Source organism: Simochromis diagramma, unplaced genomic scaffold (assembly GCF_900408965.1).
Source record: "Simochromis diagramma unplaced genomic scaffold, fSimDia1.1 OVJJ01000753.1, whole genome shotgun sequence".
NCBI lineage: Eukaryota > Metazoa > Chordata > Actinopteri > Cichliformes > Cichlidae > Simochromis > Simochromis diagramma.
The window spans coordinates 4,941,024-4,968,410 of NW_024387523.1; the positions used below are offsets into that span (position 1 = coordinate 4,941,024).

The 27,387-nt window shown below is 39.7% G+C and overlaps 1 protein-coding gene across 3 annotated transcripts in view; it reads left to right on the plus strand.

The window, feature by feature from the left end:
* Positions 1-27,387, plus strand: part of samd12 (sterile alpha motif domain containing 12) — a 127,104-nt gene that overhangs the window by 53,024 nt on the left and 46,693 nt on the right. For 2 of the 3 annotated variants that reach the window (XM_040019975.1, XM_040019972.1), the window contains exon 4: positions 1,136-1,276. In XM_040019975.1, the coding sequence (XP_039875909.1) occupies positions 1,136-1,276 (141 nt within the window). Of the gene's footprint in view, positions 1-1,135; positions 8,277-27,387 lie in introns of those variants that run through there. The other variant, XM_040019973.1, reaches the window with a different exon arrangement.

A 27,387-nucleotide genomic window follows, 5' to 3' on the forward strand; every position in this document is an offset into this window, starting at 1 on the left:
CTACTTAGTTCCCCAGTGTTTTTGTAATGTCTACAGTCTTTCAGTGCGACTCTAAGTTGAGGCGTCTTAACTATATTAGGCATTTTACCCCCATCTGGCCGAAGGGCAGAGTCAAGAGCTTCTTTTGTTAGAAAGAAGAAAATTGGCCAAACACAGTCAACATTTTACCGATAACACTTAAGGGTACTTAGCTTTCCAAGCAAACTCCCTTTTGTGCTGTGGTAGCAAAGTGGTAGCATGGGGCTCGGCATACCCAAACAATCTACAACAGATAGTCCAAGAAAGTCAAGAGACATGAAATTGTAAAGTCTGCCTTTTTTTTGCAGGCAGGCTGGATCTGAATAAAAGCAAACATTTTTATATTAAATCTTTATTATTGAGCCTTCGCATTTGATTGTTGTTGATCAAACCACAAATAGTCGTGGAACAGAGGAAACTAGAACAAAAAGAAGATGGGGACGAATATGTGAAACCAGCATCCATGAGGCTTTCAGGACCGAGCTACTCTCTTGGCAGTCAAACCAATCAGATTTTCTTGTCCAGACAGCCATCAGGGCGAAAGAGGAAAGAGAGCTGCTGGGGACGAACTTTAATGCCTAGTAATTGCTCTGCATTATTATCCTATCTGCTTACCATCCCACATGTTACAAAGGCACTCATAAGAAGCGTTAATAATTACACCATATTCTGCATGGCTTTTTATCAGCAGCCTAAATCCCCTTCATACAAACTGATTGCATGATTAAATTATGAATTTTTATACAAGGATTTGCAATTAAGGAAAGAGCTGTGAGGGATCCTTGCTCAAGGGATGCACAGTACTGATATTTATGCAGAGACGAAACTGCTTTGCAGTGAGTTGCACTGGGCTTAATTGGAAATTTCAGGCTAAGTGACGGTCACATAAAAAAGAACGAGTCGTAAAACAGTTTCTCTTTATGCTTTTATAAAAGAAAATATTGCGTCCTTGAACAGCTTTAGGAATTTGCACTTGAATGCCGTTGACACTCTGCTCTTCCACAGGCACGAATACGTTATCGGTAGCCCTTTTTGGAGTGTCTCCAGCTGTGCATGTTAAATTTCACCCATGCGTCTCACCTTTAACCTTCAGATTCATTTTGCGTGTTTTGTTCAGGGCGGGCTCTGATGAGATTGACGGACAGAAAGCTGGAAAGAATGGGCATCATGCAGGAAGCGCAGAGGCAGCACATCCTGCAGCAGGTCCTGCAGCTTCGTGTCCGGGAGGAAGTCCGGACTCTTCAACTTCTCACACAAGGTAACTTTTAGGCAGAACATGTTCGTCTTCATCTGCCTGTATTTCATTCCATCCCTAGCATCCTCTCGAACATCAACCCTCTGCATATCCTCCTTCACTACATCCATGAATCTTTCAACCCAACCCGTCCCCTTTATCCAGGCTTGGTTCTGGCACTAGGATTTCACTGGCCTCCCTGTGGCCGGGTCTTCTAAGCAGAACCCTTTGCACACAGTATATACGCTGGACCATAATGCTGTCAATCTTCATCAGCATCTAGGTTTTAAGCGCACATATTTTATCTGCCTGTCAGCAATGTAAAATTCTTCTCAATAAACCCAGCATGTCACATTTTGATAAATATTCAAATCATTTAATGTGCAGCATTTATGCACATGCCATCTGTAGTCATGGCAATCACTGCATGTTTTAAAGCCTGCAGGAAGTGGTGAATCATAAATGATTATGCAACTGAGAGAGTCATGCACAAATTGTTTCTTTTGGTATCTTTTGGTGTACTGTGATCACAGACAGCTCAGAGTGGTAAACATGATGACTTGTTGATGTTAAAGGCGTAGTTTAGAGCTATCCTGCTCCACATTTACCTGGTGGAGCATGATAAGTGTATATATCTCTTTAAGGCCAGATGCAACATCAGCGTGTAAAACCCTTTAAGACGGTGCGATTTTTGCAAGCTTCTCTGGAACGTTATATATGCTTTGCATCTTAAAAAATATATTAACTACGCTTACAGCATGTACGGCTCTAAAGAGAGATGCGCACAGACGTCGCTGCCTTTTAAGATTTACGACTTTACCTGCCTACACAGGTCAGGCTGCGATAACTTATATGGTTACACTGTAAGGTTGTTTGACAAAACATTTCAGAATAGCTATAAAGAGTCTACCTGTATGCCAGACATTCATCTCAGCAATATGTGTGGGTGCTGCTACACTCCAACGCAAGCACAGGCATAGGATCAATGCTCGTGTGCTGACAGAAGAACAAAATACCTTCAGTTTTGCAAGCAATATGTTGAGTTTATTAACACTAAAGGAAAAGGAATGATTTTAATTGTAAGTGGACAGTTTATCTGCATACTGTAGAGCTGTCTGAATTCAGAATATGTTCTTAAGAAGTAACATTGCAGTATTAACTTAGACTGTTTTAACTACTAAACATATTGCTTTCTCTAATAACTTTGACAGCCAAGGTTTAACTGTTTTTGTCTTACTTTCCCTGCGTTAGCTTACTCTCAATGCATGTAGCAGTAAATGTACTGTTAACAAACACACTTTAGAAATATGCAGTATAGGAGCAATACAGCGGGTATAAAAATGACGACTCTGTATTTAGGTCATGCCAAAGCAGCTCAGAGGGATTTAAGTTTAGATTTTGTTTTGGCTACTCCAAAAGTTTCATTTTGTTTTTGTTTTTTGTTCTTTTTGGAGCCATTCAGAGGTGGACTTCCTGACCTGTTTCAGATCATTGTTCCGCTGCATAATCCGAGTATGCTTGAGCTTTAGGGCACAAACTGATGGCCGGACGTTCACCTTCAGGATTTTCTCGCAGAAAGCAGATTTCATGGTTCCATCAATTATAGCTAGTCATTCAGGTCCAGAAGCAGCAAAACAGTGTCAGACTATCACACTAGCACCACTATATTTGACAGTTGCTATAATGTTCATTATATGAACTGCTGTATTAGTTTTACACCAGATGCAACAGCACACAAAAAGTCCATCTTTTGTCCTGTCAGTCCACAGAATATTTTCCCAAAAGTCTTGGGAATCATCAGGATGCTTTTTTTGGCAAATGTGAGACAAGCTTATTGTTCTTATTAGTCAGTGGTTTCTCCTTGGATCTCTCATGTGGATGCCATTTTTGCCCATTGTCTATCTTATTCTTGAATCATGAACTCTGACTTTAATTGAGACAAGTGAGGCTCGCAGTCCTTTACATGTCGTTCTGGTTTAATCTGTGTCCTTGTTGATGCACTCTTGAAGTGGATAATGGTGCATGTCATCCACAAATGCATAATTTGAATGCAGTTATATGACAAATAATACAGCTCATTGTGCAGTTAATTGCTGATTACTTAGCACTCCATCTGGCTTCAAAAATGCTAATGTTGGCGCATCAAAGCTCAGACCAGTGGCTCTTCATGGTGGTTATGGCTTTCTTTTATATACAGTCTCTGGGGATTACATGAAACAGACGGAAGAAACTGAGAAGTGTAAACAGCCTTACAAAGAGCTCACCATTTTCCTCCATTTATGTTCATGCACAAGGATACGTAAATGCAGTTTGTCCTTCAGTCTCATTTTTTGCTTTCGACAGACCATTGATCTGACTTTCCACAATACATTCTTCAATACATTCTAAAGTGATCCAAAATTAATGGGTTTGTCTGTTGCTCTAACCCCACCTTTTTAACAAGTTTCATCAAATTCGGCTCAGTAGTTTTTACTTAATCCTGCAGACAAACAAACATACAGAGAAACAAATAAACATCACTGGAAACATACATCCGCCTCCACTCTATCCTTGGCGAAGGCATAACAGCCAGCCAGGTGCTGTTGTTTTCCATCTTCTCCCCTCTCGCTCTCAGCATCCCTCGTCTCTTTCTCAGCAATTCTAGCTTCCCTCCACCAGCTACCAGCAGCACTCCTCATCACCACTGTTTCCATCAGCACCCATCTGCACAGACTCTCAAGCAGAGCTTCGCCTCAGGGGCCAAGAAACAAATTCTAGGGATCTTTGTCACTTCGCAAAATTCTTGGAAAACATTTGGAATGTGATAAAGCTGGCACTGTCCCCCGCTTCTGTTTTGGTCCCTTAGCACGTAGAAAACATAAAGACAGAGTGGAAAGGATGGAGATTGTCTGAGTGATGACACTTTGCTAAGGGCTACTCTTAGCTTCTTTGTCACGATTTGTGTCTCATCTTCCCCAGTCTTCTTCTTTTTTTCACTCTCTCTCTCATTCCTCTCTGTTTTGTATTGATGATATGGGGAATGACAGCCCACCAGCCTCAGCAGCATCAGGCCACTGGCCTCAGCAGGGAGCAGCCTGTTAGAGAAGCCTATCTGGGCCTCAGGGAGAAAAAACAGAACGACCAAAAATACTAATTTGATAACTGTAGGAAATCTGGAAACAGAAAGAAGAAGTAGAGGATGAAAGGGGATGTAGAAAATGTCTTTTTGTGTATGGCAGTGTGATAAGAAATTAATAAGAATAGGGTCTTCTAAGGTCTACTAAGCATAAATTAGCAGTTTTCTAAAGTATGCATAAGCACTTTTTATTCACAGTAATATCAAGAACACCGGTCATGCTTCAACTTCTATTCAGCAGTCATAGGCGGTGCATCCAAGGCACTTTATATCACTGAACTTTGGTGGGAAGTGAGAGGTACTCTTAAGCTGTTGCTTCTGGACATACTTTTGGTAGTAAAAGGGAAAAAAGTGGAAGGAGAAGAGATGGTGCAGTATTTCTAGGCCCAGGGCGAAGTTCCTTCAGCTGTTGCTAAAGTGAGATACAGCTGTACACAGTTAGAAGCCGAGCCAGTGACAGAGAGAAATTAGGTGAGAAAGAGACGGTGGTTGAGTGCTGTTGAGATAATGAAGAGTAAGAAAGGAGGAGGAAGAGAAGCGTTGAGAGTAGTGGGGAGGGAGTGAGACAGTAGGTGACGAGAAGGTAGGATGAGAGAGAAAAGGCGGTGAGAAGAAAGAATGAGTGAGGAATGTGAGAAAGAGAGGGGGTGAGAAAAGGAAACCCTCCTCACTTAGAGATGCGATGCAAGATATGAATACATCTCTCTTTCTGTACCTATATAAACACATCTCTCTATCCACTTCAGTTCAGTGTCACGGTTGGGCTGCAGCTTATCCTAGCTGTCATAGGATGCGAGGCGGAATACAGCCCCGACAGTTCGCCAGTCTGTCACAGGACTAACACATAGAGACAGGCAATTCATGCTCACATTCACACCTACGGTCAATTTAGACTCACCATTTAACCTAACCCCGTGTATATATTTGGACTGCAGGAGGAAGCCGGGAGTACCTGGAAAGAAACCAAGTGACAAAATGCAAAGAGAAAGGCCCCAGCTGGGGAGCGGTTTCAGACCCAGGGTGTTCAGGAGGCGACTGTGTTAACCACCATGCCGCTCTCTATCGGTTTATGTCTGTCAAATATATACTTCATTCGACTGAGATATTAAGAGGTTGGAAGCCGGGTCAACACCTGAGGCTGTTTGTCCTGTTGCCTGAGTTTTTTTTGTTGTGCTGTAAGAAGTGTTGTCTTGAACTTGACACGTCTGCGGTTTAATCATATCTTAATTGCCTAATTTGAAGTCCACTGTAGTGGTGTACAGACGCCAAATTAGAACAGTTATGCCCTTGTCTAAATACTGACGCAGACAGAGACACAGACAGACACACAGATAGACAAACAGACAGAATAAGGCATTAGAGGAAGCAGGAGAGGGAGAGCGAGAGACAGGTGTTGTAATTACTGCAGTGTACCCAGACAGAATTAGCTCAACGGACAGTGATTAACCTTTAAGGCTTGCTGGGCCATGGGAGAGAAATAATTAGATTTCTCCCCTCTCTTTGTCTCTCCCTTTCTCTCTTTGCCACGAGGACAGCGGAAGCTCACGACCACTTATTCCCTACAGTCATCAGAGATGGGCTGAAGTCCTCCAAATGGAAAGTGATATCCAGTGGTATATCCAGCCTTTTAATAGCAGACTTAGAGATGCTTTGGAATAAGAGCAGGGTTCAGAATAACACTGATCTAAAGTGGTGTGGTGCACGATACCAGTGGTAGCATAAAAGCAAAGCAGGGGTGTGCACTGTATGTTCAGACTGAGAAATGTGGAGCAGCACTCGAGCTGAAGGAATCTGATTAATGTTGTGCAACATCGTGTCTTTTACATTGGCAAGATTATTCCAGCACTTGTGTAGAGAGTAAACAAAAGAATAATTTGTGTTGCTGTTTCTGATGCTTGAAGGGTGAGCATGCTGAAAGAGGTGAGAAAAGAACTTTTCCTCCTTTAGCTGAAGTAAAACTACTACTAAACTAGTATAACAGTATGGAAGCCCTCAGTATGTCACCTCAAAAATGAATGAATGAATGAATAAATAAATAAGGCTTTTTTTTTTTTGTCAGTTTGAGAACACCTGTCAAATACAGCTGCTAATATTTCCGCTTCAGCAGGTAGGAAATGAATAAAAGATAAAATCAACAAATGACAGCTTTTCTACAGTGTCTAAACTTATGAATGGGTCAGATATGGAATAGGAAGGACATTAAGGTGAATCCATGACCGAAAACCAATAAAACTGAATATCATAAGGTGATTCAGTACACCATATTGTCACAACTAGATGAAGCATCATTTCAGCATTACTTTTACCAGTCGCTTTTCTGTTTTTCAAGGATGTCCACACTTCTTGGTGCCAAGCTAGCATGAATTAGCATTTTGACCTGTCCTGTTTTTATGTGCATTTGTGCTGTGTCAGATTTAACATAAAACAAAAATAACCTGTAATGCAAGTTTTGTAAGAATTTTTATATAAATTGAACCAACTGTTTATCCAATGCATTGATGACAAAGGTCGGAGTTGTGCCATGCTTTAGCAGTAACCACTGTTACAAAGTGGCCTGATAACTTGAGGCGAGTCTCCAACATCTCTATGGTGGAATTTCCACCATGCCTTCTTTCCTGTTATAATGTCCCAAGCCAATTTCAGTGCATTTCAGATGTGTTCGTTGACTTGGCCACTGCAAAGTCGTTTTTTTCTCCTTTCAAAGGTAGATTTAGTCTTATGCTAGGTTGCTGTCCTGCTGCATAACTTCATTTGAGTTTTCAACTTAAAGACTGATGTTCTTCCTCTGAATTTTCTAGCAGTGGGAATTCTAGTAATGATGTTGGCCAGGTTGTTGAGAGTGTCTCCTTCTTCAAGCACTTCCTAGGCACCACTATACACCAGTCTATCATGGGAATTAAACACCAGTGAGTAAAGCCCACCAGAGACTTCTTCCAGTAGCTGAGAAAATACAGGGTCAGTCGGGAAGGTATGACCCAATTTTACACAGCTGTTACAGATAGTCCTTATTTTCTCCATCCTGACTAGAACAGCCAGTCACAACAAACAAAAGCTTGATCAAAGTAGTATATAGAGGCTCCAGGATCATTGGTTGGGTTTTGCTTTCCATACCTTCATACTATGCCACCAGGAAAGCTAGTCACCTTCAGTCTTCTCCCATCAGGCAAAAGATACAGGAGTATTACTAACAGAACATTATGATTGGGGTACCTACCTTCCAGATATTAAGCGCTTTTATACCCACTGAAACGCTTATAAATAACAGTTTACCTACATCAGGTTGTGATCAGAGAATCCGAATATATTATGCACTGAAACGTGTATGTTTGTATCATGCATTTGTAAAATTAACTGAACGTCTTGCAGTAAAAACTGGCCCAAGAACCATCTCACCTCTTTTTTGGTCACTAGGAAGCATGCAGGATGCAATGGCTGCCGTTTTCTCCATCTTTCATCACCACAAAAACTATGGGGCTACATCACACATTGTGTGACTTTTCTATTAGTGCCATTTGCGGGCAGGGTTATTACTGTGGGCAGTAGAGTAGTGGTCCTATGATCGGAAGGTCGGGGATTTAAATCCACTGAAAGACTACCCTGAGGTACCCCTGAGCAAGGTACAATCCCTACCCACTGCTCCCTGGGCGCTGGATTGGTGGCTGCCCACTGCTTTACTGACTGAATGAGTTAAATGCAGTGAGGAATTTCCCCTCGGGATCAATAAAGTATACATTATTTATTTATTATTATTTTTAGCTTTTCATTCAGCCTAGAATTTCCGGGGATGTCTTGTAATCATTTGACAACAAGTGTTTCTGATTAAGTTTACAGCTGTCATCAGTGTCATGCTCTTTCTATCCACAGTGGTGACATCTGTAGTGACATCCACAGTGGTCATCTGTAGAAAAAACAAAAAAATACCACATACACAGCCAAAGATATATTTATTGCTACAGTTAATTTCAACAGTAGTTAAAAAGGAAATATTAGGATTGTATGAAAATCGAATGGTGATGTGTTACATATGTGTATTAAGAAGGAGAGCGGTGGCAGTTTGCAGCCTGTGTTTGTTTATGGCTTCTCTTGACAATAGAAAAGATATTGTCCCTTTTAAAAAATATATATATTTTCTACCCAAAATGTAAACGGTATATTAATTGAAAAATAGCATTTTTCATACTCATATCTTTTCAGATGGATGGTTGGATAGATGGATATATGAAGGTTATGAGGATTAGGACACATACTTACAGCGAACTCTACACGATGTAGCATCCACTTGTTTGGGATGTTTCACTGTATCGCAAGTCCACCTGGAGAGGTTTCAAGCCTTTCTTCACACAAATGCCCTGAAAACCAATTGTAATTGACCAAACGTGTGGAACTAATAAAGGTTTATCTCTCTCTCTCTAATTAATAGATTAGGTAATTTAATCTTTGTCTGGTACCAGTGTCAACTCAGATGTATCAAAATCAATCCATTAAAATCTACAAAAGTTCTCCTCGATATCTGTGTGAATTATCAAATTTAGTTCCATTTTAAACATCTAAAACACTGTTGTTGTTAGTAGTTTGTCACTGAGCAGTTTTGTGGTTCTCACATCTAGCCCTCATCTGTGATGTAGACCAGCGGTCCCCAACCCCCGGGCCTCGGACCGGTACCGGTCCATGAGTCGTTTGGCACCGGACCTTAACAACAGTGTAGATTCTGCCTGTGCTGCATTGTCTTTTGTGAAAGAACCATCAAACACAGACATGAGGGTAGAAATAAACACAAAGAAAAACAGGGACAGGTATTTTAAAAGCTATAAAGAATACCCATACCATTGTTGTTGTTTTTTTTTTTTAAACTATACAAAAATGAAACTTTTGTGGGTCCAGATTTTAGAATTATACACATTGTTTCATATTAACAAAATAATACAATTAATACCATAAATATATTTTTTAAATATTCGTATAAGAAGGGATAATGGAATAACATTTGGGCAGTTTTCCTTGCCTTGTTGTTTCTAGACATCTCTGAGTGTCCTGTTTTGTCTCTTCTAATGGATCCAGTTACAGAGACTTGTTTTGTTGTGGCTGTATGACCTCAAATAAAGTTTAGTGAAGATGTTTCCCTTAAAAATCCATGTATCCACATGTCAAGCATTTGTCTTGGTTAAATGGTTTAAATGAATATTTAAAATGAATTTGTTATTTACCACTAAGGTCTAGTGATGATGTTCGTTCACTATTCCCACAATGACATCATACTCCATTGGCTTGATCTAATGTGGCATGTTAATAACTACCTTATAACCTGAACACAAAATAATTAGCCAATGAATTTTATATAAATTGGCAGACAGTATTTCTATATAGTGATTATGATTCATATGAAATTTTGCATTTCTCAGCATAGTGTACAGTGCGTCCTTCACATTAGATAAGCAATGTATCCAGTAAATGAACAGTAAAAGATAATCATGTGTAATACTTAAAGTAATCACAAGAAAGCCTTTTTAAGAGGTCAGACTATGTCGAGTACTAAAAGTGGTCACACCAAAGGTTTACACTGTAGCTTAATTAAAATTTATAGAGAGTTTGTATCTCAGAAAAGGTGCACAGCGCTAGTAAAATATGGATTTACGATATTGTGGAATATTGCGATGATAATATTGTTGTGATTGTGATTAATCCACATTTTCATCGTTCTTGTTTTTCATGCCAATAATCACTGGCCACGCCTGCTTGAGCCCTAAGATCTTAAATTACGATGAACTTCGTGATCTTCTGATCTTTTCTTTCTGCAGCAGCTATTGTTGAGCTTTTGATGTGCCAGGTGTTGTTTGCACATTGTGAGCAGCATCAGGTAATGGTGGTTGTGGTGTAGGAACTAAATGTGGGCCGGCTGTGGCTGGTAATGGGTCTTCAGGTTGAGGTGACATGGCTGAAGATGATAGTCCCCAGATGTTTGTGGCACTCTTGGTGTGGGTTCTTTACTTAGCTTCAGATGGTCGATGTTTACTTTTGAAATTATAACCCCAGTGCAATCCTGAAGGTCTGCGTTTTTGTCCTGGATAGCCGTTATAACATATGGTCCTAAATAATTTGCTTCCTGCTTTCCTCCTTTCCTCTGCTGGGTGCTTATGTTGGCTCTTTAAACCTTGTCACTGACTTTGAAGGCAACATTAGTTGTCGTCCTTTTTTATTCAGATTTTTGTCTTTTCCTGTGCAACAACTGTTTAGGTTTTGCAATATTCTGTGACATCTTTTCCATGCATTTTTGTCTTCAATCAGAAATCTCTAATTTGGATATAACAAAACATATTTCAGATAAAAGAATATAGAAACTAACATCAGTGTCTCTGATTGTATTTAATGTACAAGGAGACAACTTTTCTATTCATCAAAACATTCCTTGTGTTGGTGTTGTTATGGTGGTGCTATAGCACGCATTGAAGTAGTTCTGCGGGAAGCTTGAATTCTTATTGAGATGCATTGTGTTTGATTGTCGAGTAGTTTGTCACAGACAGAAAGATAAAAACAACAACCATATACTGTTCGGGAAATTTGGATGGTTAACGAGCCTCCCTGCCAAAGTGAGTACTTGGTGGTCATCTGCTTCTTCTTTTTTTTTTTTTTTTTTTTTTTTTTTGTTCGAACCCCAAATATCACGGCATCAGTATAGTCAACCCATGTTCCCGGGTGGTCACCGACAATTTTAAAGAAGTCTCTGACAGCGTTTGTTTGCAGATGATGGGGCAAACACTGATTTTTTTTTATTTTTTTCTAATATATATTCAACATTTCACCGTTTTGCTGAGCTGCAATAATATATAAAACGCACTGGTTTTAGTCTCTTTACAAAAATAAAATTTCAAGCATAGTGCAAATAGAAATGCATTACAGTAAAAGTTAAAACATATACCAGTCATACAAATGTCACACACAGAGTTATCAATACCAGGATGATGGTTCTGTTTGAACTGTAACCTGAAAAACAATATACAGCTCTTTTCAAAAATTATAATCATTAAATCAAAAACTTTGTTTGGACAGGAGATGACATAGCCATCTTTGAAAATATAATAAAAATTATTTATGTCATCAATAATCAATAGAAAAAATGGCATTACAATGATTAAGCCCGTCCTATAACTACTGGTCACCTTCAGGATTCATGTTTTAGCTGAAATTAAGATACTTAAAATACTTTAACTCTTTCATGCATGAATTATGACAAAAAAAAATCCTGATTAAGGTTTAATTGAAATTTAATCAGGCAGTTTGTCACTTCTATGACTGATTTGGACTTCAGCAGATACACCTGTGGTCATTTTGTGATGTAGTCAATAAACATGCAAACATACTGATTTCCATTTTTTTTTTTTTTTTTTTTTTTTTTTTTTTGCCTGTCCCGTTTGGCTCTTTTGCCATCAGAATTGTTGTCTAAAGGCAAAGAAAGATGCCCAACGGATTTACTTTACCAAATTGACCATCCCAGCCTTGCCGTAATGGTCCATTTGATTCACCTTTTATTGTTTATTTTATTTTCACTTACTGAATACGGGACAGACTTGACTGGGGGAAAGAAGGGGAGAAAGAAAGAGGGAAAGAGAAACAGCTGAGAAGAGGGACGGGGGAGAAGGGCAAAAGACAAAAACCAACAGAATGAGCAGAAAAAAAAAAAAAAAAGAAATAAAAAATGCATATATCAATCACCTGGATCACCTGCTGAGAAAGAAAAAAGAAAACAAGCAGAAGAGAACAAGAGTAATAGAATAAACAGCATCACAATGATATATGGGAATATGACAGTAAATACTAAATATTAAACATTATTGTGCAGCACATAAGATCAACAGAACACAGTGTGCTTTGAGGTAGGAGCCAAAAAGGGTGTAGTTTGTGGGTGTGATCACCCGTGTGTACACCTGTGAGCATGGACGCGCTTGTTTTTTTTAAAAGGTTCCTTCATGTAATGATCTGCTAGAGGGTGTGGGGGGGCCACAGCCCCGTCCTCCAGGGCATGAAGCAGGTATGGAGGAGATCAAAACTCCAGACATCCAGAGGCCCCCAGAACACAAGAGACCAAGGAAGACCAACAGAGGGGCAGCCACGCCACTGTCCCAGAAAGAGCTGAGGAGAGTCCCAGATGAGGGCTCACTCAGCAGCCGCGGAGCAGAAGCCAGGGGGAGTTGCAGTGACGCGCCCGTGAGCTCCGCCGGCAGCCAGCTGTGCCTGAGTGACCGAGCCCCAGGCCGAGAGGCCGGGGGCACCCCACCTCCGAAGTGGCCCGAGCGAGCCCCAGGCTCCAGGCCCTGACAAGCGGCCGCCAAGGAGTGAGCCGGTGTGTACCTGGACGCCCACCCCCAGACACAAAGAACCACCAACGCACCGATGTCTGAGGGAGTCCGCCACCGGCAGGGGAAGTGGTGGTAGGGGGAGATAGGCCTCCAAACCTTGGAGGGCCTGAGATGTCCCCAGAGAGGTGGCGCCTGACACCCAACCTGACATATAGACACAGAAATACAGGCACACACATATACAAACATCCATTCCCACCCTCATGCTCTCATATGCACTTACTCCACACTCAACCAACGTGGAGACAAACATAAAGAGACGCTGTACACACGATCACACTCCCCAAGCGTACTCTACGAACCGGGTCTAGGTACCCTTGCCCCTGGAGGGGGAACTGCACCCAGACCCAGGTGGTGTTACCCTTTTCCCTGCGGTGGGGGGAGGCAGACCTGATTTCCAATTTTGGTTTTTGTTAGCTTTCCAGTAAGATCCATTCCAACCAGTTCAAATGACTGGAAAACCATAAATAGAAATGTCACAGCGAGTGAAGTGAGCCGTGTGGAGATAATGAAGTAGGATCCAAACGCAGGCACTTGTAAAGGTGTGAAGGTGGTTTATTGAAAGTAAAGTACAAAATAGAAAAACGGCAAACTGGACTGCAGACTATCTGAACTGGGAACAACTAAACTACAAAACATGAACCAGGACACGAACGTGAAGGATGGGCGGAGGTAAGTGATGACGGACAGCAGGGAGAACACACGGATGAAATACGATGGATACACAGACGGACCAGCGACTACAACAACAGAAGACACGACTTAAATACACTCAGAGAAACACAGGGAGATTACACACAGGTGGGGGACACAGCTGGGAGTGATTAACGAGACAAGGGAGGTAAAACTGAACACACTCACATGAGACGCAGACCTACACAATAAAACAGGAAACAAGAAAACACTACACAAAGACGCAGACTCGACACTGAGAGACAGACAGAATATAAGGCAAGGAAGTTGAACTATACTAAACATGAGACACAACCGAAGAACAAATCCTTAAACATGAACAAACAGAAACATAGAATTCTAAATAATAATCAACGAGGCACAAAAGTAACAAAACGATCATTCAAAAACAAAACCTAAGAACTCAAAATGCTGTCGAACCGACCCAGAACCGTGACAAGAAAGACATATTAAGTAAATTCATCATATAAAAATTAAAGACAGTGCTCGAACATCCAGGTACGGCTGTCCCATACTGTTCATCTGCATATGGTTAGTAGAAAAATGTTTGGTCAAGCATCCAAGTGACTTCTTATGATTTGCTGCCTGCAGGTTCTAACCTCTGACTAGCCTTTATTGGAGTGTACTCTACAGTTTGTTTGTTTTTTATTGTAGTAGCACTTGCCTGACAAACTGTGCACTGGGAAACCTGAGCAATTATTGTGGCAGGGGAATTTCAAATTATTAAATGAACACCTTTGTTAATTAGAAAGTTCTAACAAATGACTTTTAGCCTCGTTTTTAAAAAAAAAAACAGTTATAATATTTGGAGTACCCACCCAGTTATCGATGTCTACTGACATTCGTGGCCAGTACAAACATTTTGAAATGGCGTCACGTGTTTTTGTTTGCCCACAGTGAGCCTCAGTGGGGCTGGCACGAAAACCAGAGAAAGTAGTGTTGGCTTCATTGTTCCCACACACTATCTTTGTCATGATAGACCTGGCAGTGCTTTTGTGATGCTTGTGAAACAGCTGCTCCCCTAAACAGAAGGAAAAAAGTATATAGAACATTTTTATTATAGGTTTACCCTGATAATGGTAATATGTGGTAATGAAATCTTTCCTTAGTATGGTGGCAGCTCATAAAATATGCACAAATTAGTAACTTGGGGAGAAATTTTCACTGATTGTCTCATATTTTTATGAGCTGCCCCCCTCAGAAGCCAAATAAATGATGCCAGATACACCAGAATAGTATGAACAAGACCTCCAGAAAAACTGTCATGCTGAATGCATTTAATAGTAATTCTGAAGTTTTATATTTATATTTCTGGTTATATTTTTCCTGCAAATATTCACTGAAATTAATTTCATGATATATTTAAGGCTGTCACTCTTGTCACACACATTTAATGTATAACTATGCTGTATAAATATGCTTCCACGACCAGATTTATAATTTCTGACAGTTAACAAAAGGTTATATAAACTGCAGATAAATACATAAAGGCCTTCATGTGGTTTTTGTCCCTTTTTGGTTATGTAATAACAATTTAATCTTAAACTAATCAAGGCATAAACTGTAAATAACAATTCACATTAAATTATAAATGAAGTAAATATGTGTTAATACTGCCACCTTTAAGAAAGTAATATTACTTGCTTTGTCAGTGCTGTGTACTTAATAGCAAATTATGCTCAGAGCCTAAAAACATGTAGAGTAGAATAGAATAGAATAGAATAGAATAGAATAGAATAATCCTTTGTCCCACAAGGGGAAATTTGGTTGTAACAGCAGCAAGAAAAAAAAACTATAGTAACTAAATCTAGATCTGCTTAAGTTAAAAATAATATGGTAACATTCATCTTTCACTGTTTCATAAAAGCAAAACATTACTACTTGAGAACTAGTGAGCATAAATGAATTTACTCTGAATTATAATTATAAATTGCTCGATTGTGTTCTTTCTGTTTAGCTGTCCCCAGTTTACGCTATCTGACTAGCACAGAGTTCAATATTCAACGTATCAGTTTGTACACCATTTTGCCAAAAAGTTGTGATGACATGATGCCGTTCATCTTCTTGTGGTTTACCAACTGTTTCCATGGATGCTTTTTTAAAAGGGATTTTTCAGATGTTGTAGTCATGAAAACTTTGAGGTGTAATTTCTTGGATGTTTTGTGTAGAACTTATTGCAACATTGTTGGAGGATTTGTGGAATTCCAGCCACTTCTGAGAGATGAACTGTTGTTCTCCATTTTCAGCAGCTCAAAAGTAACTTTGCTCATGAAAGCAGTGGGATGAATTGTAGTCTCATCAATAAACACTAGCAGGGAAACAATCCCATTGCATAACATTGGCTCTACCATGTTTGATGCATTTCTGTTGCATTTCTTGCATTGTGTCATTCTGGTGAGACTTTGTAGCCAACTTTGTTCTTCTGAGAAAGATCTACTGAATAAATGATTTGACTTTGCAGGACTGTTTGCAATCAGAGTTGTTTCTAATCCAGCTGCAAGCACTTATCAGTGCACCAGACTTACCAACCAAGAGGGCAGATATGTTTTTGAGTTAACAGAGGTTGCTTTTCCTTTTATGTGTCACATTTTATTTGAGGGTTTATTAAATGTTCGTGTTGGATCTACACAAAAACAACCGAACAACTCCCATCTATTCATGTTAACGTAAATGTCTTCATCTAAGGTATAAATCCTTGATATTTTCCCCTGACATACTTTGGGCATTAAGAGAGAATCAAAAGATCTGTCCATGTCTGAGGCAAAGTGAGGAGGACTGGATGAAAAACAAAAATATCTGCCCTTCTCTAGCAAATTAAAGTGAGTTATGGCTTCACATTAACTCTTCTGACACCTTAAAAAGTCAAATTCTGAGACAATGGAAGAGGGAATGAGATTGTTATGATTAATTAGGTTGTTTTCTTTATAATGCCATTTAGCCGTTCAGATAGTTGTGTGTAAAACCCTCTAGTGAGTGCACTGAATCTCCACGAATTAACTCCAAATACAAAGATTGGAAGCTGTTAAGCCATCGTCTTTCTCCTCTTAAAAAAAATCTCATTTTACTCTTCTTCTGTATTCAATTTCATGCTTATAACCATTTCAGAGTTTTCAATAACAGCCCTATGCCAGTAAATATGCTATTACTGGCTTGTGAAATCATCGCTCTTAAAAGAAACTTGAATTACACAGCTGACAGAGCTCTATGAAAGTGGTTTTCTGAGTACATAGTGCTAATCTGTGAATGTAGACACAGGCTCACTGCTTATGCTTCATTTACTGTAACAGAGACTCATTTAAAAGAGAAGATGAGGACACCTTTGAAGAAATTGGACATAGCTGCTTGACAGTTTCACTTTCTTTCACTTTGTGCACTTGTGCCTGTTATTGTCCACTGGATTCGTGACATTTGTTCTTCGGTTGTTGACACGTTTGTTTGCTTGAATCAACAGTATAAAACACTTTTTAAAGATGTTAAATGTAGTTTCAGCTCCCATACTTTATCAGTGACATAATATATGCACGCGAACATTCAAAAGTAAGTAAACAAATAAATCTTAGACATCCCTTAATGTTAGTGCTGTTTTTGATTCCTTCCAGATAACAAGAGCTACTGTCTCTTTTCTTTGCTTAAATCTCTGAAACTATGGCCTGAATTTCTTATTCCTTTCCCAGTCTGACAGCTTTTGTAAAGTACTATGGCCCGGGGGCAGTAAATGAAGAAAGTTTTTCTGTTGGGATTTAGTAGACCTATGTTTCCTTTGCTTCAGGCCCCTTAATGAATGATCTCCCCCTGCTTCATGGATTTATAGAGGAAATCTCTTCAGTAACAGGATACCCTCTCCGGCTTTTTTTCCATGTTTTTTTAACTTGTTCGACACGCACACTGTGCCGAAATGAAGATTCCAAGTAACTAGAGACACTTTACTAACCATAAATAAAACAAATTTCACATATTCCCCCTCTAGTAAATTACTGCATCATTTTACAGTCCAGTGATTGTGGATAACAAGCAGTCAAATCAATAACATTAATGCTTACAACCACAAAGTGGGAACACTGTGAGGTTGGCTCAGAAGTGGTAAGACACTGTGATCATGTACAAGATTAAGAGATCTTTTAGATTTTTTGCTTCCAAGCTGTACCCCTGGACCTGTGTGCTAATTTCCAGGTCCATTCGTTTTTCTTGACTCTCTATGTGAGTCACAGTTCAAAATAATCCTTCTTTACCTTATACTGTCCTTTATAGCTCCCTTTGTCCTATTGCCCTCCTTCACGATGGTTTCAGCAGGTGGTTGTGGCTGCTGTGCTCAATACTAGTGCTGTGAGCCTAAGATCAGAGGTGGCAAAAAGTACAGACTTTCTTTACTGAAGTAGAAGTACAGATGCCTGAGTTAAAAAAAAAAAAAAACCTAAAGTACTGAAGCAACTTTTTTACTCAAGTAAAAGTGAAAAAGTACAAACTCAGAAATGTACTCAAAGTAAAAAGGAATTCCTTGAAGGACAATTCTACTAACCGTTTTTGTACAAAGGTAGCTGAAGATTTTGCTGTATTAATATAATAAAATGATATTAGTACACGAGAACACAAAAATGATGATTTATTCCCCCAACACTGACACCTTCTTAACTGGACAGCTTAACCTTTAGCTGGCAACAGCACGTGTGTGCTTGCTGTTTGTTGAGCTGATAGAAACATTTAATTTTAAATTACCAGTCACTCCCTTCACCCTTCCTCCTCTTGACCCGTTAAATGAACCAAAAGTAACGAGTCCGTTTTCAAAATGTAAGGAGTAGAAAGTACTTATATTTGTTTAAAAATGTAGGGAGTAAAAGTAAAAAGTTGTCCAAAAAACTCAAGAAAAGTACAAATATATATAAAATTTCGGCTTAAGTACAGAGAAAAGAACTCCACACACGCTTGCAAGACATCTGCCTAAGATGACCACATTAAACCAGCGGTCCCCAACCTTTTTTGCGCCACGGTGCGGTTTATGTCCAACACAGACCGGCCTTTAAGATGTCGCGGATAAATACAACAAAATAAAACCCGTACCAATACCAAAAAAAAAGAAGATTTATTCATAACACACGGGAAAAGACCCAGGGAAACTGAGTTAACGATGAAAAAATAACGATATTAGAGCAGCAAAAACTGTCAATTAGAATGAAATCAGGAATTACTTGTACATGGGCTAACCTCAATATTTAATACATGAAGTCTAGGCTTTGTATCATCACCATGCAGTTACGAACAACTCTAAAAGTGCAGTTATAAACATTTGGACATATTTTTGTTGCCAGTTATGTTCGAATAGAACTAAATAAAAATAGCCTGAAAAGTTTTTAACTTTTCTTCCAAGTACATGGGCCAAAAACAAGATTTTCATCGAAAAACAATAACTGACATTTATGCTTTTAACTCTTAAAGTCACAGAGCAGTGTCCATCTTTTTATGATACTTGCATTTTTCAAAATCTGCTGCATTTAACTCTGGATGTTTTGCACATTTTCATAGGTGAAACTGTGTACAAATGTAAACATTTTTAATTAAAAACAGAACAAAACGTCTTTATTCTGCGACCTTGATCTACCAAATTCAGCACATCCAGGGATTTTGGTGAAGGATGGCCAGCAGCGTAGGTTATCTGTGTGTCCCGTTGGCCATCATAAGTGAACAAAATATCCTTGCTCCAAAGCCTTTATTGAAACCACTCACTCTGAAGAGTTAAGGAGCTCAGGGTGACTACTGTCCTTCCTTTGGGCTTTTTAGCAAATCAGATGTCTTGCAAGAGTGTGTGGAGAGCTGAGAGCTCTCATTATACAAGTTCTCTCCTCAGGCTTCTGCCCTCTGTGGAGGCGCTTCCTCCTTAAACCTCTCTTGATGCCATTTCTTTCTTTCTTCTTGCTTTCTCTCTTGCTTGCTTGCCTTTTCTCCCTTTCTCTTTCCTGCCACAAGCGAAGGTCAAATTAATTATTTTCCTTAATTTCCTGTCACCCAGATTCCTCCCTCAGAGACTCCATCTATGGTGCGGTGCCTGAAAGATGTGATTAAAGTGCAGACAAAGTGAATACCTATGTCTGACAAAGTGAGCCATGGTTTTTCCTTTTTCATATAGATATATGGAGCGTATGGCAATATCGCTCTTAATAAAGTCTCGCAGACTCATTTTTACTCTTCTCTGAATATTAATTCGATGCCTTGGGTGACTCCACATTAAAAGCCATTTTGAGCTCATACAAGGGAAATGTCAGTTAGGAGCAAATGGTTTCACCATTCAGACAGCAACCTAACCTTGGCCATTAATGGCAGTGGTCTCAGGGATACAAAGCCCAGCGGCAGACATCCACTGTATAGCAATACACCTCAGAGAGTAAATGCCTCCCCTGTTAGGAAAGCAACCGGGCTGTTGTGTAATCAAGGTATAGCAGAGATCTCATAGCAAGTAGTGCCCAGTTTTTTTTTGATAGGAATAAGCAAAGAAGAAGAAAGAAAAAAATAAAATAAAAAGAGAACCAGTGCAGCCTATTTTCCTCAGAGTATTTCTTATAACCTCAAGCTATAATTCTCTTTGGCATGCAGTGAAATCTTCCTTTTCAGGGCCCCAATTACATACTTTCCCTTTTCACCTCCCTCGAAGCGCTTCAAACTGGACTGCTAGTTGGCTATTTTCTTCTTTTTTTTCTTCTTCTTTTTTTGGGGGGTGAGGAAAAAAGCACAGATAGCTGAGCAGAATCAAGGTTAGGCAAAACTCATTTCATCTAGTTTTACTCTCGGTGAAGCAAGAGATGCATAAATGCACCAAGCCCGCTCTTACCTCCAACTCCGGCTCACAAGGACACCAGAGCAGGATGCAGCCAAGTATGAACAACATGTGCAGATCTCTTAATGAAGCTAAAGGAAAGAGGGCACTGCTGGAATTCCAAATTATGTGAGGAAACGGATGAAACCAAGAGAAAATGAAAAGGAATAAAGAGAGATAATAAAGAAAGATGTACCCAGAACCAAAGGAAGACAGAGAATGGGTGGAAAAGGTGGAATAGCCCGAGGAACAGCATCAGCACTTGTCAAATGTGGTGTGTGCACTTGTCTGTGTCTCAGTGTCCTACCATCTGACCCATGGCAGAGGGAAACAGATTGCTTTGACAGGTCCACTGACATCATATGATATGATCTGCACTTTTGACAGAGTCTCCAGAGAGTCCTGGGCTGCCGAACGTCCAGTAAGGCTTGAAAGCATTATGGTAGTTTTTGCCCCGTAACGTGACTGCTGCAAGGGAAAATTTACAGAGTTAATCCATCATTATATCATTTGTATAGATATGGCCTTTCACCACAAAGGCCAAATGTTGTCAGAGTCTGGATGCCAGCAGTTATGAAAACTTAATGAAGTTGGTGCATCTTGCAGAAGTACTCTGTAAACTGTACGATGGTGGGAAATCACAACCTGAACTCTATATAAAATGACCTCCACGGATGATGAATCCAAAGCACTCAATAGTTTGCTTTTATATGCCTTTTTAAACCAGAAGTAGCGGGTAAGGTTTCACTGTGCACAGCCGCAGTCATTAGTTTAAAGCAAAATGAGAAGCCATTAGGAAGTCATCGTACTGGTCGCCTGGCAGCATTGGCTGGTTCCACTTAGTCTGCAGCTGCCTCCAGCCTCACTGACCACCTCCGGACATCCAGGAGCCCAGACAGCGTGGACAGACCAGACTCCTGAGCACACGCCTTCAGCTTCCCAGCATTTGCTCATGATCTTAGTAACCTGGATCAATAGCTATAGGACACGTACTTTACTCAGAGACTAGCCATTACCCATAAACATGCCCAAGTACTGGCTCCAGACTTACTGTGCGTATGTGTAATGGAGAAGAGGAAAATGGCACTCAAGAAGCTGTTTTGCCCACTGTTTGTCAAGGCAACCATTATGCAGCTTTGAGGTAGTGTGGCATTAAGCCCATTGGTTAATGCCTTATAAGAACAGACACCACAATGTGTTAATGTATTTCTGTGCCATGGTACTTTAATTGTGATAATTTATTAATAAGATGGATCTGCAGTGTTGAAAGTCTCCAGCCTACTTAGAGGATAGCGCATAATGCATTAGAACAATGCTTGAATTAAAATTATGTAGCATAAATGGTTGTTTGGGTTAATGGGTCCATTAGCAGCAGCTTGGTAGGAAAGGGCTATTTAGGTGTATTCCATTTACCTGTGCTCTGGTTTAAGCACTTTATACTGGTAGTAGAGTAACTTTTTCAAAGTACTGCTGAAATATTTGGAATACTGAAAATGTTTCTAATATGGAGATTTGTATGAACATATGAACTTTATTTGCATAGCACTTTTCAAAACACAGAGACTTGCAAAATGCTTCACAGTTTGAAAATAAAAGCCAAGATGAGTGAACACGTTCTAGCACACAGACTCACAATCATACAATAATAATATAGTCAGACATTCATACTAACATACAACACTTCAATTCATGCAAACTGAAGCAAACAACAGCCCAACTAATGAAGGAAAAATTATGGGTAAAGCTAAAAAGTCAGTTGCAATGATAAGGTCTCAGTTGCTCTATAAGCAGGGGTCTGACCATCTAGAGCTTTATATGTTCATTTAAAATATTTTAAAGTTGGAGGTTCTCATGTTGTATTTGCTGGAATCGTTGGAAAGCTTGCCACCTTGCATCTCATTGCTTTCCATGTGTTTGAGCATCAAGCATACATGAAATATTTTAACATGCAAATTCTGGAAGATGATGGGAGAATCAGAAGGTGATATTGTTTGAGGTTGTCCTTTGTTTTTCATTGTACACACAGAAAGTTCACTTCTGACATGCACTTATTTCTGGAAATACTGAGCTTGACATCTGAGTATCTGAGTAGATCATGGAGGTGGGGGGAAACACATGACACCCCCTCCTCTGCTGTAAATTCAATGCACTATCACCTGTGATATTCTCATTAGGGCACAGCTACTGTAAACAGCCCACAGTGTTTGTACTGGGAAACTGGCAGGTTAGACCTCGATCATGAAAGCTAAGAGATCTGTCAGCATCCAGCTGGTCACTATGAAAAAAATCAGTATTCGCCATCAATCAAGGAGTTTATTGGTGCAGTAACTTCCAGAAACTGCTCGCCAACAGGTCATGGAATGAACATTCTTCCCTCAGAAACTGTGGTTGCCAGATGGTTGCTGTCTGGTCTCTAGTGTGTCACTGTGTGACTGGGACCTTAAAGAGTTTTTAATGTCTGCTCCAGCTATGTTTGACGTTTGCATTCCCACATACATCTTCGTCAGGTTTTGTCTAGAACAGTTCAGAGCTGAGGTGCATTTATGAAAACGTCTATAGACAGCAAAGCCGGGGCTGAGACTGAAAGACATGCAAAGAAAAATCATCAGGCATAAAGGAGATCGAGAGAATGGTGTCAAGTGAAAAGGAAGCGAGATACCAAGGACGTTTGGAGGGAAATGGGGTGCAACGAGCAGGTACATAAAAGGAAATGATGTATATTACGCCAGTACAGGATCGTGGTTAGTGTATCAAGGATTTATGACGGCGTACTTAGCAAGAGTACAGCATCACAACTGATCATCCATTATTATTGTAACATCTCTCACTCTGGGGGCAGATATGATTGATGGCAAGCTGTTAATGACTTTGGGTTGAAATTGTTATTACAACAAAAGTGACAAAAAGTATTTTAAAAAGGTCTTGTTTGCAATTGGACATTATCTGAAAAGAAGACAGTCATTTATCAAACTATTACTACTAAAATGGGAGGAGGACACGTGGAAGAATAAGCAAACTTTTATAATATGCCCGACTTGACTTTGGTCTCTTTTTTTGTTTTGCATGCTTTGAAATATAAATGCAATCAGAAAATGTGCATTGTGTTGTACCAATTTCTTTGAAAGTATGCATAATGTACAGTACAAATGCCTCGTAGCATGCATGCATGCATGCGACCTGATATGTTTCTGTAGGAACAGATTTTATGCATACTGCTGTTGCACCCATAGAGTGCTTCACTTGATCTTCTTCTTTTTCCCCACAAAAGTGACAGTAATCCACTTTAAAACGCAGAGTAAAAAAAGTTTAAATCAAACCCTTTAGTAAGAAACAGTGATCAGCCCACCCTACGTCACTTTTAATTGGTGCCATTAGTCTTTTCATGCTTGATTGCGTGCCAAAATGTCAGCCTATCTATTTCCCTCTTGTCATTTTTTTTTTTTTGTTCTGAGCAGAGTAATTAAAAGTAATTGTGTACTCATTTCAGTGGAAACTTTGAAACTTAAAAATATATAGTTTTCATTTTACCTGTTGACGGAAGGTCTAGAAAGCTGTACTTCCAAATGCGGAGCACATCATCACATGCACCATCCTGTGCACTGCACATTTTCTGCACTTTGGGTCATGATGAAAGCAATTGCCACAGGCAACAATCAGCAGCATCCCAACAGAATGCAGGAATTGGAACTATTAGCATTTGATGATCTTAGTGCACGCTTGAAAGTAAACCACATGCATAAACTGCTGTATTATTAGTGAGAAGGTTTAAACCCTGGGTCTTTGCATCATTTGTATCGCCAGAGAAGGTGGTTTACTAACCACGCTATCAGGGAGGCTTGGCTGTCTGCACACCTTTTCATAAACTGAGGCGATGATGTCATATGTTCATTTTTGGGGGTGTCTTTCACAGTTTGATTTTAAACTTTAAAACAGCCAAAGTGTTTCTATTCTAACCAAAGATAAGTTTGGGTGTTAGATATCACACATTCCAATTTGGGACGATGTGATTAAGTTTCATGCTCACAAACACTGTAAGGACATAAAAGAGAACATAAGGGAGGAGAAGAAGAGAAAGAAAATAAAAAATTACAATAGCTTTGCTGCTTGGACCCTTAAAGACCCATAAGGTCTGCAGCAAATGGTACAGACGAGCAACACTAAGTACAAAACAACTAAAAGGGATATCATCTGATTTTATTCATACAGTGAGTGTGTCACTGTATAAAATATAAACTTTATTTCATCACAGAGATGCTAATGTTAGTTTGTGCATGTATTTTTTTAAGTGGCATGATTTGCATGAAAGTTGCCTGCAGGGTCCTTTAGCATTTCATCATTTAAACATCTTAATTTGTCCAATATTAAGGTTTATAACAGAAAAGAAACTATTGATGACTTTATTTATGTACAGTGGAGATGATAATTATTTCACTCGCTGAATTTAGAAGTTTTCTTACTTATAAAGGAACATGTCTGTGAAGGTTCTCAGTTATCCAGGTCATTGTAGTCTAAGGAGCTTGGAAAGAAAAGCATCTGGACTTCTTTAAGTTGCTTGAATCCTTTCACCTTTCATCTGAGAAGCTTCTTCAGTTCTAAGCTCAAATGGTGGACAGTCCCAGATTCAAGCCCTATAAGAGTGTCTCCCAAGAGGGACATGGACCCCCTATTAATCCTCTACTTAATCACATAAGCCAATGTGTGAAAACGGATGTAGCAATGGTTTCAGGTGAACTCATTATGAAACCTAGCCCCACCCTATCATGTGATTTCCTGAGGTCAAAAGGTCCAGGATATGAGTGGGCATTAAGGCGTCTGGGAAGGGATCTAAAAACTGGATTGTAGATGGCAGTCTCAATTTTTATAGTCATTTCTCGTTGAATAATAAAAGATAGAATATCACCAAAAAACCCCAAAAACACATTATAGAAAAGTTATAAATTGATTTGGAGTCATTGAGTGTAATAAGTAATTGTCCCCCTACAACCCAGCCACAATTCTGGGTATATATGTACATATTATATTGGTAGAAGGTGGCCAGTGGCACCATTAGCGTTAAAGCAAAGCATTAATTGATCCCATGATAGCTGGCTCCCTTTTTCAGAGTACTTTACTCTTCAGATATGTTTTAGATGGCATTGGTTTAAGCTTAGAATTTTCAAAAGAACTAACTGTAAGTGAGCTTTTTATCCACAACACCACCAGAGGACTTAAAGCTTCAGATGCTTTTAACTTTTATTTTAATTACTTAATAAATATTTAGAGGAAAGGTTGCCTAAGGGATGAAATATAAATGAGGCTTTTTTAGAACTCTCTCATTATGTAATCTTTTTTTCTCTATGTTGATTTCACTTTGGTGTTTTAGGTGCTACATGAGTAATATGAGCATTAAGTGCCCTGCTTATAAATGGTCATGTTCCCACTAAGCTCTCTTTGGAACAGGTAGGGTTTTCTTCTTGCTTTCCCATGCCTCTGCTGTGTTATGTACATGCAGCGAGAGACGAGTTCTGGGCTGAACTTGCCCTCCGCTGAAGATTTAGCTTGTTCACAGAGGGGAGCTATTAGAAGCGGGGGCCCTCGCGCCCCAGGAAGACGTTTCAAATCAAGACCAGTTTGTTTCATTGTCAGAAGATTAAAGCCAGTTTGTTGAAAGGTCTTTTTGCTATTCCACATGATTGATCTTCCTCCACCCCCCAACCTTTCACCCCCATTGCTCTTTCATACACCAGCTATGAATGCCAAACTCCTTGTCGCTCACTCTTTTCTCTTCACACTTTCTGTGTACACATCAGCGTTTCACATCTTTTATCATCTGCCCCACTGGAGGTCTGTGATTTCTTAAAGCTGTTTTCTCTTTACTTTATTCCCTTTTTTCTCTCTATTTATGTATTTTTTGTCTTTCTCAGTGTTTCTGTCAGTGAATCTTCTGCATTTTGTGCCTGATACTGTTCGGTGTTCCTTTGCCTCCTGCCAGTCACCGTGCTTCAGGGGCATTGCTGATACAATCATAGTTTTTGATTATCGTCCAGACTGACCCGAGGATGGCCTGGCCCCAGTGCAGCCAGTCTGCCAGCCGCTGCTACTGCTTCAATTAATGAGGGACACCTAGTATTTCCCACTGCTGGCTGGCACCTTGATTTATTGTTTCAGTCATCTCATACCTGCGGCTGCATTCCTGTGCATTAGGAAACTGTAAATAATAAGTTTACTCTGCGAGTGCTGTACCTTTTTTTTTCTTACTGACAAGCACAATGATGCTAAGCAGCAGCACAACTCGAGCTGTGACGCCGTGCTAGGTGTATACCGTAAACTCTCTGTCTGCATTAAAACACATAGATCTGTGTCACTCTCCGAAGATGAAAATACATGGCTAAAGTTTGTCAGAGTTAAGCTAAATAATCAGATGACAAATGGTAGCTTCACTGCAGAACTGTGATACATTTACAGGTTCAAACGTTTATATTCAGTTTTTCATATACCATGAAATGGCAATGATAATCATCTCAAGGCAAGTATTATAAGGTAAAGCATAAAACATAGATAGACGACTTGGAGATGAGATGATCCCCTAGGTAACTCGAAGAGGAAAAACTCCCTTTTTAACTGGATGAGACCTCTGGCTGAACCAGACTCATGGAGGGGCCAGCCATCAGCCCCACGTATTTGAGGTGAAAGAGAAGCGAGGGAGAAGAGAACATTGCATCTTTTATACAATAGAAAATTGATCCTGTACAAAAAGTATCGCATCACTGGTTTAAGAATTATACCCATTACTATTCATAATCCTGCATTCAAAGTTAACTGGACAAACTAACGTCATTTTAAAAATAAGTATTGGCCATAATACTTGGATGAAGATTCTTCATAGTCTGTGACTGCCAGACTTTTGTTGCAGCAGCTTCTCTCGGCCTTCAGTTCTATCTTCAGTAACTGAAAAGCATGCTTTGTTGGGTTGATATCAGGTGACTATCTTGGCTATGTATCCTATGTCTTTACCTTGAGAAACTGTTGGGTTACTTTTGCAGTTTGCTTCGGGTCATTATCCATTTGCACTAGGAAGCTCAGTTAAACCCGTTTTGCAACATTTGGCTGAATTTGAGCGTTTTAACTGTGTAGACTTAATAACTGCTCCTTCTATCAGCAGTCATGTCGTCAATAAACGCTAGACCCTGGCAGC